The 13,333-nt window shown below is 44.6% G+C and overlaps 2 protein-coding genes across 10 annotated transcripts in view; one reads left to right on the plus strand and one right to left on the minus strand.

Moving 5' to 3' along the window:
- The window catches only part of LOC120899981 (uncharacterized protein KIAA0513), a 13,026-nt gene extending 11,721 nt beyond the window's left edge, over positions 1 to 1,305 (plus strand). For both annotated transcript variants that reach the window (XM_040306402.1, XM_040306401.1), the window contains exons 8-9: positions 48 to 142; positions 203 to 1,305. In XM_040306402.1, the coding sequence (XP_040162336.1) occupies positions 48 to 142; positions 203 to 273 (166 nt within the window). In that variant the 3' untranslated portion in view covers positions 274 to 1,305. The remainder of the gene's footprint in view (positions 1 to 47; positions 143 to 202) is intronic.
- A 1,650-nt stretch (positions 1,306 to 2,955) lies between these two features.
- LOC120899983 (sodium/potassium-transporting ATPase subunit beta-2-like) lies at positions 2,956 to 10,259 on the minus strand. Of its 8 annotated transcripts, none has more exons than XM_040306408.1 (6): positions 10,134 to 10,259; positions 9,315 to 9,607; positions 4,005 to 4,262; positions 3,744 to 3,925; positions 3,411 to 3,681; positions 2,956 to 3,312 (listed from the first exon to the last, which is right to left on the minus strand). In XM_040306408.1, the coding sequence occupies exons 2-6, from the start codon at positions 9,454 to 9,456 to the stop codon at positions 3,203 to 3,205; spliced, it is 963 nt and encodes a 320-aa protein (XP_040162342.1). In that variant the 5' UTR covers positions 9,457 to 9,607; positions 10,134 to 10,259; the 3' UTR covers positions 2,956 to 3,202. The 8 variants fall into 8 exon arrangements, with proteins under 8 accessions (XP_040162342.1, XP_040162341.1, XP_040162345.1 ...); XM_040306407.1 differs by having other exon boundaries at positions 9,315 to 9,610; XM_040306411.1 differs by having other exon boundaries at positions 9,315 to 9,610; positions 10,143 to 10,239.
- Positions 10,260 to 13,333: the final 3,074 nt, after the last annotated feature.

The following is a 13,333-nucleotide window of genomic DNA, read 5'->3' on the forward strand; positions in this document are numbered from 1 at the left end:
AAGCATCTTGTTACTCGCTTAATATAATTAATTGTTCCTTTTTGTAGAAGTTTCACGTGTAACATGCACGCATTTGGACTGTCCCGTGAGCTGTGCAATGAGTTCCTGGTGAAGCAGAGTGTCATTGCCAATCTTTCACCTGGTAAGAGAGCAAACACCACGCGAATGTACTGATCCATCAAAATGTCTTTTCTTATTTTAGAGCAACAAAAATTGCTTCAGGAAAACGTAGATCGCATGTACCGCGAGACGGACCCGTGGCGGGAGAACTAGGACACACCAAGCGAATGATAGAGCGCAACGCAACCGACCCTGCTACAAAGGGGGTCGTCGAGTCGAAGGGATAGTATTTTGTGATAACTTTTTGTGATGTCCAATAGCCGAGGAACCCGATAAGTGGTCCTGTTTCCTATGAGAGATCGCTACGTATCCAAAAGAAGATAGTCTAATCGATCTACAATCAGGCATCTTTGAGCAATAGATTTCCATACCCTGCGCATTTGCCTACTCAAGGTATGGTAGTTCCTTCAGGATTTTTAATACCCCGCATTGCTAGTTGCTGCAGTGTTTTGATTTAACGTTTAATTAATAGCAATTTCGGATGGAATGGACATCTGTTTCTGAAGTGCTGAAGAGTATCAGAGTGAGTTAAATATGGAAATGTATAGATCACGAAAGCAATACAACCAATCGGGCGAGTGATGTGCAAAAGCATTTGACAATAAAGCATACAGACGGGATTAAAGCAAAGAGGATGGAATCAAGCAAAACTGAACAATACGATAACAAGAGGAGCTGCTGCTTAACGTATCGCGCCCGCGTGCGATTGCAGAGGGTATTAAAGTATATCATTCCAATAAGAAATGAACCACAAGAAGTGATCAGAGCAGATCGAAAGATCGTTAAACTATTCGATAATGAGCAATGCTTTAAGTAGGGTTAAAGAAGACACAGACGAACACACGAGGTACTAACGCAGAAGGATACGCCAGCACTACTACACACCAGTTGTTATGTCGAATAAGCAATAAGGAGCAAACACACAACTCTTTGAGCAGCAAGTAAGAAGATAACATAATCGTGATACAAAACGTTAACTAGTTCATAAAATATTTCCAAAAGTATTCCGCGGCGTGCGGCTGGTGATGTTAGGGACAGGAGAAGCGAACCGGGACGCCAAGACGCAGACACACGGTGGTACAAGGTGTGGATGGTATTGCAGCCGCATCTATTTCCAAGTACATAGATTTCTCGCCTATCACAAACTAAACCAAACAACAGAATAAACCCTCAAACCAATTCGAATGCAACGGTTACGGCTAAAGTTGACTTGAAAGAAAAATGAAACACTTGCAGATTATAAACCTTCTCGTTTGTCTCTTAAGTACGTTCTATCTTAGTAACTTTGCGTCTTTTAGGTGGTATGCTAATCTTGTTCTACTGCTAACTGCTAAACTAAATTAAACGACCACTCGAATTCAAAAGAACAAGCGCGCAATTGTTGCGCACGCGGGTGAAACTTTTCATCGCTTGCATGCGTGAAATATTTCACGTTCAACTTGCGGCGCACTCGCAACGCAAACCGCCATCGCTGGGACGTGTAGGGGAAGGTAGGTAAAGACGGACACGTTAAGGGAAATGGTAAAAATCTAGGGATATATAAGTGCAACGACCATGAAAATTTGCATACATTATCTTCCACTCATGTTTAATCAGAAAATGTGTTAAAACTTTTAAGTTTCCATCGATTTTTGCGTTTTTTTCATGAATAAAAAACATGTTTTTTTTCGTGCAGTTTTGAAATGTTCGGGTAAGACGGACACCTGATATGGGAAAGATGGACACCATGAAGGGTAAGATGGACACCTGTAGAAAACGTTGGAAAGTGAAGAATTTTACAGTATTTTAACATATCCTATTGCTTTCCTCATTCTGGTACGTACATAAACCAATTCTAGGCCAATTGCAACGCCGGTTCATTCAGCCGTGGTTTTAGGAATTGTAAGCACCGCTTCTAATATATCGTAGAATGCAGCATCTAAAGCATTATTGAAACATCGCGCACTTACAGCTGACGTTGCTCCAGCTTACAGAACAACAGTCTAGAACTTCCTTTAAGGAAATTACTCCGCGAAAAGACCAAGACCCCAGTATTTTTGAAGGACTTGTTAATAGTTTAATCCATTTAATCCAAAATTCAACATTTGATATTTGTAATCCCATAGAATTTCTCATCTATTCCTGAACAATGTCGTATAAATGCCTCATCTTTTTATTGCTTAAAGTTGTCCAAGTCTTGAGAATATATTGGATTTCGTGAAGCGCCTCATCAGCGTCGAGTGAGTAATAGCATAACGAATGGCTACTATTTTGACCGGTGATTCATTTCTCGCTTATTTCAATACTTTCTCTAGTTACTGATTGATTTATAGCATCGGAATAGCCTTATTTAAGGTATTTGAAGAAATATATTCATCACCAATTGATATAAGAAGTAAAATAAATCAATAAATTAGGTGTCCATCTTTCCCTACAACAAGGTGTCCGTCTTTCCCGCTTTAGTGTCAGAATGTTTAAACCACCAAAAAACAATATTTTGTATTGCTTTTACTCTCGTTCTTTCGCCAGTTTTTTCATTAATGATCACGACAACCCATTCATGAAATAAAACTTCCGGAAATATAAACAATACAAGTTGTAGAGCTTAAGATCGGCAGTAGTCAAATTAGATCCACAAGGGTGCACATGATTGAAAATTTGTTTTGTTCGTGGATTCAACCAATTTTATATATATTATGCCAAAAATGTTCTCAAATGTGTTGTTTTACCTTCAGTTTGGATTCTACATTGTTGAATTACTCGAAAATTACCTTTTTCATGCATTTATGAGAAGTGTCCGTCTTACCCGCAGTGTCCGTCTTTACCTACCTTCCCCTATAAATTAATCGCAAATAATTTATTTACCATAATTTACTTTTATTTTCTCACTTCACTAAAACGTTTAAGTAAACTGTTCATAGCACACGTGCGTTGTGGAAGGATGATCGGGCGGGCGTCTGGCTGCGATGTAATTTGTTTCTAATGAATTCTCGTCCCCTTGTGTCGCTGCGTTCAGCAAAACGGATCAACGTAACACGTTAAAAAAAAGCAACAACAATTCGACATTGTCACATTGGTCGGTGGGAATCAGCCGCAGCGCTATCTAATCAATACGCAGGAATAGCTGCACCGACCCGGCCCGATCGCGACTACCCCCGCGGTAGATAATGTTTTTCGCCCAGGCACGGCACTCGATGCTGATGGTCGTTTTCGCTGCAATCGGGAAAACAACGGGGAAGGTGTGAGTCGAGATATTGTCATGCGTTGGGATTACGTGCTACATGTGGCAAGGAAGGTGGATGACAACTTACGCTTCGGTCGGGCAAGATGTACGGCGACGAGTGGGCTCAGATAGCCGTCGATGTTCATGTATGGGTAGTAGTACGCTGGGAAACCTTGGCTCGGCAGGTATTCGATCGGTCCGAGCTGGTTTTCGTCAGTGGCGGTAAGTTCCTTACACGTCACCCACACCTGGCGCCGGTCCGGAGCGGGCAGCGAACGAATGTGAGACACCAGATCGTCGGGCATGTCGGTGGGCAGATCGTCGACGTCTTCGTAGAACTCGGGCTGCCAGCCATAAATCTATGGGAAGGAAAATCACAAGTTAATCCGGAAGAACTATGAAACAAACGCTCTGTACTTACTCTGTTGAGCTTGATGAAAATGCAAGGCGCCGATCGGTTGTAGCTGTATCCTGCCGCTGCCGAACACGGACCAAGGTTCTTCACATCGAAGGCACACACGTTGCCGGCCGTTGGTGGAGTGTTGAAGTCACAGATCACCTGATTCTTGCCACCTCCGGGCAGCAATGTATGATCCGCGTACGCTGTAAATGAGAGATTCACCGTCGTTAGTCACAGGCACCGTCGTCCATTGTTTCTTCCTCTCCGGACTCTCTAACTTACGTGCCAGAAAATCGTTGAGCATGTTGACCCACACCGCAACGTCCGATTTGTTGGCCGCCACATACTGGATGCTATTGATGCCTTCCGCTTCTACTGGTTGGGGGCGATAGCTCACGCCAGGGTTGGTACCGATGCGCGACTCATCCAGCTGCCACTTCGGGTATTGATGGTTCAGCGTGACCAGCAGCCCCTGCATACAGATGGCGAACAGTGCCGCCAGAACGGTGTAGAAGCAGGCATAGAAGAACAGTAGCTGAGCTGCAGAGTGGAGTGAAGGAGTTGTGCAAGAAAAGAAGACGTTAAACGGGAGCTTTACAAGTGGCCGCGGAACGTGAGTCTTGCCGATATCGCGATGATAAGTGGATCATCCGCCAGCGGGACAGTATCTTAATCGGAAAGCACATAGTAACACCGCTCGGACTCGGGCCCAGCCGTGATTGTAGGCACTCTCGCAGACAATTAATGTGATCAACAGTGTCCGCGGAGGCCCCGAGTTGCATGTGTTCCTACCCCCTGAGAGTCGGAATTGCACTCGTTATCGGGTGGCTGTAAATTATATGCATCAACGCACCGTGCTGGGTGGTTCGTTGGCGAACGTCTTTCACATAATGGTGCTTTAATGTCGTTCTAATAGGTGTACATTTGCAAATTCATCAAGAGAGTCAACGGTGGAGTCCACAGTTTGTTATTAGCCACAGACGTAGGTGACAATCTGTTTATCGCGTATCTGCCAACTTATCGTAGGGATTGTTTATCGTTCGTACTACTTCAAACCGGTTTGGCGCTATGGTTGGTGCACTGGCGCAAAGGTGTTTTGTATCAAATAGTTTTGAATATCGCTGAGAAGCTTCTTTCCCTAGCGTAATAGCGTAAACAACGGAGTTGGAATTTGCTGACGACCCACCTTAATAGCAAACCCTTTTTTCGGGTTCTGTCCAACAGCCCAATCATTTAGGTAAACAAGTTATCCGAATATCCCCTCAGTCTCCCACTCTTCTCACCCACCTAAAACAACGAAAACAACACACTACAACTACCACGACCCACCACCGTTCGATAGTTGAGTGAGTTAAACGGTTTTCTGTATATTTAGAAACCGAAAACCACCCGTATCCGGTTCAATGCAATCGCAATAAGCCTTCCCACCGACGGGTGATCACCCCCACTTCGCCCCCCTCGAATGCACTTCTTCCGTGGTATTGTGGGTAGTAAGCAATGGGTTAGGGGCGAGGTTACACCGTCAAGAAAAAGTATTGTACACTGATACCTGCGAACGCGGTAGCTATCACAAGCAACAGACGAACGCTACTAGACGACACCGGTTTGAAATTGGACGATTAAATTTAGCTTTCGTGTGGTTGCATGATTGTGTGCGTGTGTGTGTGCTATAGCACCCAAAGAAAAATACTGTGCGAGAGAGAAAGTGTCGTTTTGTTTCTGCAACAGAACGTTGTTTCCGCTGTTTTTACTTGCATTTGAAACCGCCCGTGCCGACCATTTGAATCCACTGTTTGAAAACGGTTAAAGTCGGAGGAAATTTAAGCGGCTCGTTTGCACGTGTGAGTTATTTGCTGATCTGTGTACCCTCCCCTGCGAAACATTGTGTTGTGATAGCGTTCCGAGAATAGGTGGACCGGAATCTTTGTCACAATTTCCCAACATTTTCATCGCATTTGGTTGGCGCAACGCGAAGCACTTGCACTTGGTTCGTGCATGAAATTCCGCGGCAAGTGTGCGAGAGAGGAACTGCACTTGCACCAGTGGTGGTCACGAGTAACACCCACTCGATCTACACCCATCCATACCAGTTTTGACGTGAACGGATGTAAAAAACGGGCAAAATTGCATTGATTTGTATGCAGATGCGAAGGCGAGCGATCGGGTCGGGTGCTCATGCATTATGATCGACCGGTGGGTGGTTGATTGATTCGCAACTATAAACGCATATTGATCGTAATTATAGCACCCTTGATAGACTTGGTTCAATGAGAAACACGGTTTAAAAGGAAACTCGGTTGTGTTCAAGCCAGTCGTTCGATATCAAAGTGTTAAAGCAACACTTTGAGTTCCTTTAATGATAGATGATTAGAGCAATTATTTCAATACACAAGATGTGTGTAGACAGTATTTTAATAATTTTGTGTAATGTGAAAGGCAATCTTCTACGACTTCTGGAGTGTTCTAGAGAGTAAGTTACTCTCAATTGAATGAAATATTTCGAAATAGATGGATGAGATTATTCAGAAATACTAATTAAATACTAGGTTAAGGTCATTTCAGTCCGCTCGGCTTGACGTTACGATTATGCAGACTGTTGACTAGGCGATAATAAAGACTCCCTAGCGTAAACACACATTAAATCGTTTTTTACACCTCTGCACGATGCTGCCCCGCCCAACGCAGCGTCCCTTTGCGATAATCGAAAATACTGCGCACGATGCGAATCTATCATTCGATCACTAATTTGTTCATCATATAGACACGGCTTCAATTTACTTTTCGCTCCAGCCAGCATGGATGGATGGGGAAAGAGGATAGGCAATACCCGTTGAATGCCACAGCCGTCCCTAAACGCTACGTAAACAATCTGATCTGCAAAATAGAGCCGGACACCTTCCACCAAGACGCCATCATCCAGTCCATCCCTCCTGCCCGAGATCGATCATTCGAGATACGTTGCACTTCCTTCCTATCGCTAATTTAACGGCTGCGAAAGCAACGCAGCACGAAAGTGGATTTTAATCTCGCAGATGCACTTGACATCACTCCGCTGCTACATCGATACTAAGATATCAAGATAGAATGAGAGAGAGAGCGAGAGAGGAAGAGCGAGTGGAGACGCCCGAACCGGGGCCGTTCTTCCGTTCTCTGTCGACGGTGGGTGGTGGTGTTTTTCTTTTCTCTCTATTTGGTTCACACTTTTACCACTTCGCAAACAGCAGGCCAGCGCCGAAACTGGCGTATCCGCTAATTAAATGGCAAGCGAGCGGTGAGAGACAAACACACAGGGACCGACCGAATTAAGTGCCATCAAGATAACGCCAGATGCCGCGGTCAAGCAGGGAAGGAAGGGCTTTTTCGTGGCCGGCAGAGGCGGCTGGAGGAAGATGTCTTCAATTGTATGGTTTTGCTTCTTTTTCGCATCCAGACGCTAGGAGAGGTAGTAAAATAAAAGCATAATCATTGTTCGCTTCATACGCGAATGATTCATCCCGGCACGAAACCATTGCGCTTGATACCGGATTCCAAGAGATGTGACTCTAAATGCGATCAGCAATGCGGAGGTAGTGCAGGATTGGGGCAAATAGAAAAGTAATTCAACAAAGTTGCTCGAAAAAAGTTTCTCGAAATGAGCACATACAGATCGCGTCGAGGCCCTCTGCCAGGCCCTCTGTTTGTTGGCTAAGTTGGCTCGGTTACAGCACGGTACAACGACCCATTTATACTGTTTATTGACCTTGGTTCTATCGCCACGCCGTGTCAATAGTACAGCTATGCTGCGCACAGTTCGGTGGTGACGCTGGGGCTGAAAATCTTACCCAAACACCCTCGCACACACTGTGCCGCATTATGGAGCCGCCCCGCTATCGAAGACACCTGTTGGGCGTGCTAAATTATAGTTGTGCCTCACCGGTCGACGAAATGGAGCGATAAGTAGCAGCAGCGCAGGGCATGGATTTTGGCGCGCTGATATTTTTAGATCTCCAAAATAAACTAAAGAAGCCAAGCATCAGAAGAGCAAGTATGTCTGCCAGATGGCACGATGGGCGACGCTGCTCGTGATGATCTACTTTGGAAGAATGTCGTGCTGGGACCGGGGAGTGGCGAAGAGAGTGCCAAAACATTCTCAAAAATGTTCCTATTTAAGCGTCCAAATTTACATGCAGCGGTGAGAAATGGCTGGATTTGCTGGAGTAATTGAGATACTCGCTGGAAGTGGACCAGTAAACAGCGTCTGCTTCCACGCGCACAATCATCAGCGGGTGTCCAGCAGCAACGCCAAAGCATGGAAAAAGTTCGTAGTACGATGGAAAAGTCAAGGTTGCAAGAGTAATGGGCAGGCAATGGTAAAATATGGATGATTAATTGATTGATGAGCATTTTAATGGCAGAAGGATTCTGTCTTCCAAATAAATCCAGATGCTGAAACCAGCTGAAGAGAGCTGGCTGAAAACATGCAAAAACCCACGCCAATGAATCAGAGACGCTAATTGCTGGCATAATTTTGTAAGCAAAATCTATCACCATCGCAAGAATAGCGTATTAAAAGAGACAGTTTTTGGATTTGAGTGACATATGGTCCTACGGTCCAGTTGAAAGTTATAGGAGGAATGATAATTATTGTGCCTGAGTGGCTTTTCACATTGAACTCCTAATGAAACATTTCATCATCTGAGATGAAATGGCGACACTGCTAACTTCACGCCTTTGAATCTCAAGGTGGGAGGTAGAAACGCTATTGGTGATGTTGGGAAAGTGAGAAAAGATAGGAAATTCTCCTTGTTTTATGTTTAGACATTCAAATCCCTTCGAACAGTGAACAGAATATTCCAGTAATTTATATTTTAAACATGGAAATAACACACGGGAAACTACGATCTTTGGAGTGCCACGGTGTGTAATGAAGCTCACTCATACACACATATCAGTTGAGTAACATTGCCATTTCAGAAGATCATTTGTCCCAAAAGCATATGTACTGTTAGGTAACTTTGTTTTCGACACGTGCCTTAAGGGCCTCTCCAAGTACACTTTTCCCCAGAAGCCTATAAAACACTCGAACCGCCAAGATGCAGTGGGACAGACAGTGTCCCATGTGACCCGATATAGCAGTGTTGCAATTTCTAGACCTACTACAAACCCAACACAAATCCCACTGCCGTTCGGCTCTGTGCCAGTGAATGAGGTGAGCTGGGGCATGATTCTTTCGCTTCCAGCCTGGGGTCTGTTATCACGGAACTATGCCATCGTCAGCGCGCGTGTATGCATCCGCACCCAAGCAAATGGTTCCCAACCCCCCAACTAAACCTCCCGAGCACCACCCTAGTTTCGTTGATAACGTTATCAGCCACGGGACGAGCTAAGCAGACTCGGGGAAGTGTTTAAACACTTCCAAGGCCTGCTCAAGTGCCCGATTGGTAATGGGTAGCGAAGGCAGACGACGTGAAGGATCATCGCTATCGAAACACTGCAGTAAGACCGGACTCGAACCACTTTCCACCCGGTGCCGATGAAGATGTCCACTGAGCTGGACAGACGATTGTCTTGCAATATTTCCACTGGTTATCTCTGTCCCTCTATGTTACTCACCCCAGCCTTTGGACGTGCGGCCAAGAATTTTGCCATCCTGCGAGTTGTAGAGATACTGGCCGAGCGTCTGCTTTTCGGGTTTCGTTGGAAACTCGTACGTCCGTACGATCCGCGGTTGACTAGAGCGCTTTTCTGCAGGCATTTTTGAGCCGGTACACCACGAAAGTGCGTAAGTAAGGATCCGAAATTATTTGCTAATGCTACCACTGCGAAAAGAACTGTGCGGCCACTGTGGTTCGTATGCTTCACTATCACGACACGAGGCCTTCTTGGCGTCCGCTCGGTTTCAACTGCTGCTGGGGTTAAAGGCGAATATAAATTAAATAAATACGGGTTGGATTTCCTTTGCTCTGGAGCTTAATTGCACTGCAAATTGAGACGTTCCAGTGGGGTAAAAAGGGTGGTACGATTCTGAATTATGAAGCTATTTCACAAACATTGCAACAAGACCACAACGATCAGTTAAATAAGAGCTGCCTTAAGAAGTATTAATTAAAGCAATTTTAAACTCAAACTACAACAACTAACTTCCAAAACAACACTACACTGTGCGATCAATATCAACATACAACATGGTGAACGAACTGTCAAGCGATTAGGAACTTGGATATTGAAAGTACACACACCCCGCCAACTGCGATTTGTTCTTTTACTCTGTTTATAACTGGGCACGTTTCCGTGGAAAGTAGATTATAAAAAGTTGAGATTGTGTTGATTCGATGTAAACGCACACACCACTACCACCACCACCAGACACACCGACACACGCGGAATCGAAAAAACTAGCTGCTCCAGGTCGAGCTGGGCAACCGATCTTACTGCTCCTACTCGTGCTGCTGTTGGTTGCGTCTTTTCAGCCAGACGTGTACGCACGTGTGGACGACCGAGAGACAATTGACAGCTGTTAGATCGCGCCAGTCCTGTTTACGATGCGTTTCGGAAACCGATTCACTATCGGAGCGCTCGATGTGAGCGAGAGACAGAGAGAGAGAGACCGTATTGCAGGGTATGATGTGCTGGGTTGTGCAGGGTTGTATTGAATTAAATTAGTGCTTTTGTCGTACTGAGAGTAGGATAGTGTTGGCCAAAAAAGGTAACAATTCAAAAGCCTTCTTCAAGAAAAAAATTACAATTTGCTCTCATTTACATTTAGCAGTTTCCTTATTGTATTCAACTCCTATCGAACGGTGCTTCTTAATCACGGATGAAAACCCCTTTAATGAAAAAGAACTCTCCCGCTCTGCACACGCAACGCGACTTAATCGTTTGATAAAGTCGAAACCGGCACAGTACGGCACGCAAAAGATGCCTGCAGTGTTGGGCAGTGACGTCACTGATTGAGTGTTTAATGGAACAGGTTTGATAGCAACGTTTCGAACGGTTTACTGATAACGGCAACTGCGGCAAAATCATAGACAACAAAAAAAAGTAGAGAAAATTTTACACAAGCCTTTTCTGTGCGGAAATCGATGTATTCTTTTATCTGCACGAACATTTTGTACAAAACGTGTCGTAAGCCTATTTCTGGACGATCCATCGGTTTCGGTGGTAAGTTCAAGCTTGAGAGAGTCTTATCTGGTCGCAGAAGACGCATCAAAATTTCACTTCGAATATTATTTTACATCGAGTTGAATTAGGAAGATTTCATTCATGTCATTCAGTTTGAGACTTTTTCAAGTCTTAGGGGTTTGCTTCAGGTCAAACATGTTTTCGTAGTCTACTGTACGATCAACGCACGATGTCGATCGTCCGAGAGCCGTCATTTAAAAAAGGGCTTCTACCATTTCCAAAACAAATTTCAACCCCCACCGGTTCAACACCTTTACCAGCTTTATGCAACCTTCTTGTCTTCCTTTCCCCTTCTCCGGCCCTTTCCACCCTAAAAGCCCTATAATAAAGGGCTCCAAAAATTGGCGGCCTTCATGGTCGTGGTGCACGTTGTTGGTCAGGGTTAAATCGTTTCCCAGAAAAACCGACCCGAAATGGATCGTGTTGCGTGTTGTTTTTTGTTCGACCATCGCGCTCCCCACCGAAAACCTGTTTTACTGAAACTGCACCATGTCTTCTTATGTGGAGCAGCCCGGGCATTGTTTTGATTCGGCTGTTGGTTGTTGATATCGTCAACCAACTTAGCCCTCAAAATGTTGAACCATGCATGAGAAGACACCGTGAGCATCGGTGATGAACGCTGCCCGGGCACCTTGGGGCTTACCTGTTGATGTGGACTCACTCGCGTCGGGCGGAACTAGTTTCGTTCAGTTTGAGCCGGGCACATCCAAAGGCTACCGGTGGGAACTCTCGCTGCATCGCGTCAGTGCAGATGGAGGCTTGTTACGTTGGAGGGTTCGGTTGATCGGGTGTGCCTATATTGGATGTAATTATCGACGTCTTCAATGTCTGAGGGTGTAAGATGCGAAAAGATTACGCTCGAAGTGAGGCGGCTGATATCGCAATACGATGTATGATGGAAGTGGCAAATGGTGGGTTGTATTTTTAGTACCGAGGTCTAGAATGTCCATCAACTTGCGATTTGCTTCGTCACCATCTGTTCGGTTCGCATACATTAAAACGACTGCCAAACAATTTGACAGTAGTACATCTTCGTAGCGGTAATGTTTAAAAAATTGGCCGTTGAGTTTATTTTAGCTCTCATCGCTCTCCAGGTTCACCATCCTTGAGTCCCATATTTCCGTCATCGCGTGGGCGTAGTAGACATCAAAACCAGAGCTCGAGCGAATTACTACTCGGAGGGTAATTAAACTTGCAAGACAGGGATCGTACACCACGGCTTGTTTATGATACGAGCGAACGATATTGGTCAAGGAAATGACCAAAGCTTGTGAATGTTGTATGTGTTAGAGTCGGTTACATTGTCTTTAAATATCGCAAGCATCTGATTTGTACATTGGAAGTAATCTGCTTTACATACTAGTGCCACGCTACTCATGAGCGCAGTAGTAAGTCTTCAGCTCTGCCAACGGCTAAACCGGACACGCACCGCACACAACACCTCGAGATCGGCTTAATGAAGCACGCATGCGGACAAGCATGAATGGGATATAACCGGATTGTACCAGGTTCGTATTACCGGCCCCGACCATCTCCATCCGTTCACAGTCGTAAATTTACCCCGCTTCTCACCGGTGAGTTGACATATCGACACACTCACCATGTTGCCACGCTACCCCGAATGAGTGCCCTTTGCCGTGGAATCGGTGAATGTGTTGGGAGGGTAATGATATTTTTTGGATGTTAACATCACCTACATCACGATTGTGAGGGACAATTTTTGATACGAATAATTTGTAATGACATTCAACTTTCATTCTAGAACAACAGGTCTCTCCCTATCGAGCCGACATAACTCAATTAATACATACGTTCGAAGGCAACGTGACAGTGGTCAACGCAGGATGTAAATTGTCGTGACATGATTTTTTGGAATCTTCATTAAGACGAGCCTTTTGCGTATTCATGGCGTATTTGGCAGGGAATGGGAATACAAAACATCTGCCATATGTTGACACGCATGATGATATTTTGATAGGATATCCTAATTGAAAATCAGTTCGAAAGCATGGCAGAGTCACACAAAAGTCAATGGCCATTGTAACTTTTTGGTGAAATTCTGGAACGTTTTGGACGCAAGTGAATCTTCGAATTTTCGCTCACATCAGATCTTTATTGAAACATCATTATTGTTGAACATATCGATCCTGAAAGTCCACTGTCATCGAATGCCGTTCTTCTAAAGGGCTCAACAACTAATTAATTAGACACACGCATGTTATTGTTTGATTTGTCGATAATGCGTTTCAACCAGCCAAAGGCAATGCTAAATGCAGAAGGCTAAATATCTTCGACACAAGCTGTTAACTAGTTTGTTTATTGTCAAGTCAGTCAACCCGAAGAATGTGTACCGTGCTCCAGATTTGGACCTTTTAATGCGCAACTAAGCATTTGTGAAAAACATAATGATTCATTGACCATGAAGCACGTGCTTGCAAAGATCATTTAAC

The sequence above is a fragment of the Anopheles arabiensis genome, chromosome 3 (genome assembly GCF_016920715.1).
Source record: "Anopheles arabiensis isolate DONGOLA chromosome 3, AaraD3, whole genome shotgun sequence".
Classification (NCBI taxonomy): Eukaryota; Metazoa; Arthropoda; class Insecta; order Diptera; family Culicidae; genus Anopheles; species Anopheles arabiensis.

Coding starts and splice junctions, on each gene's coding strand:
- LOC120899983 (XM_040306408.1), bottom strand. CDS start 9,456: ATGCCTGCAGAAAAGCGCTCTAGTCAACCGCGGATCGTACGGACGTAC. Junction 3,926..4,004: donor GCTCAACGATTTTCTGGCAC/GTAAGTTAGAGA, acceptor TCTCATTTACAG/CGTACGCGGATCATACATTG. Junction 3,313..3,410: donor ACATCTTGCCCGACCGAAGC/GTAAGTTGTCAT, acceptor TCCCGATTGCAG/CGAAAACGACCATCAGCATC.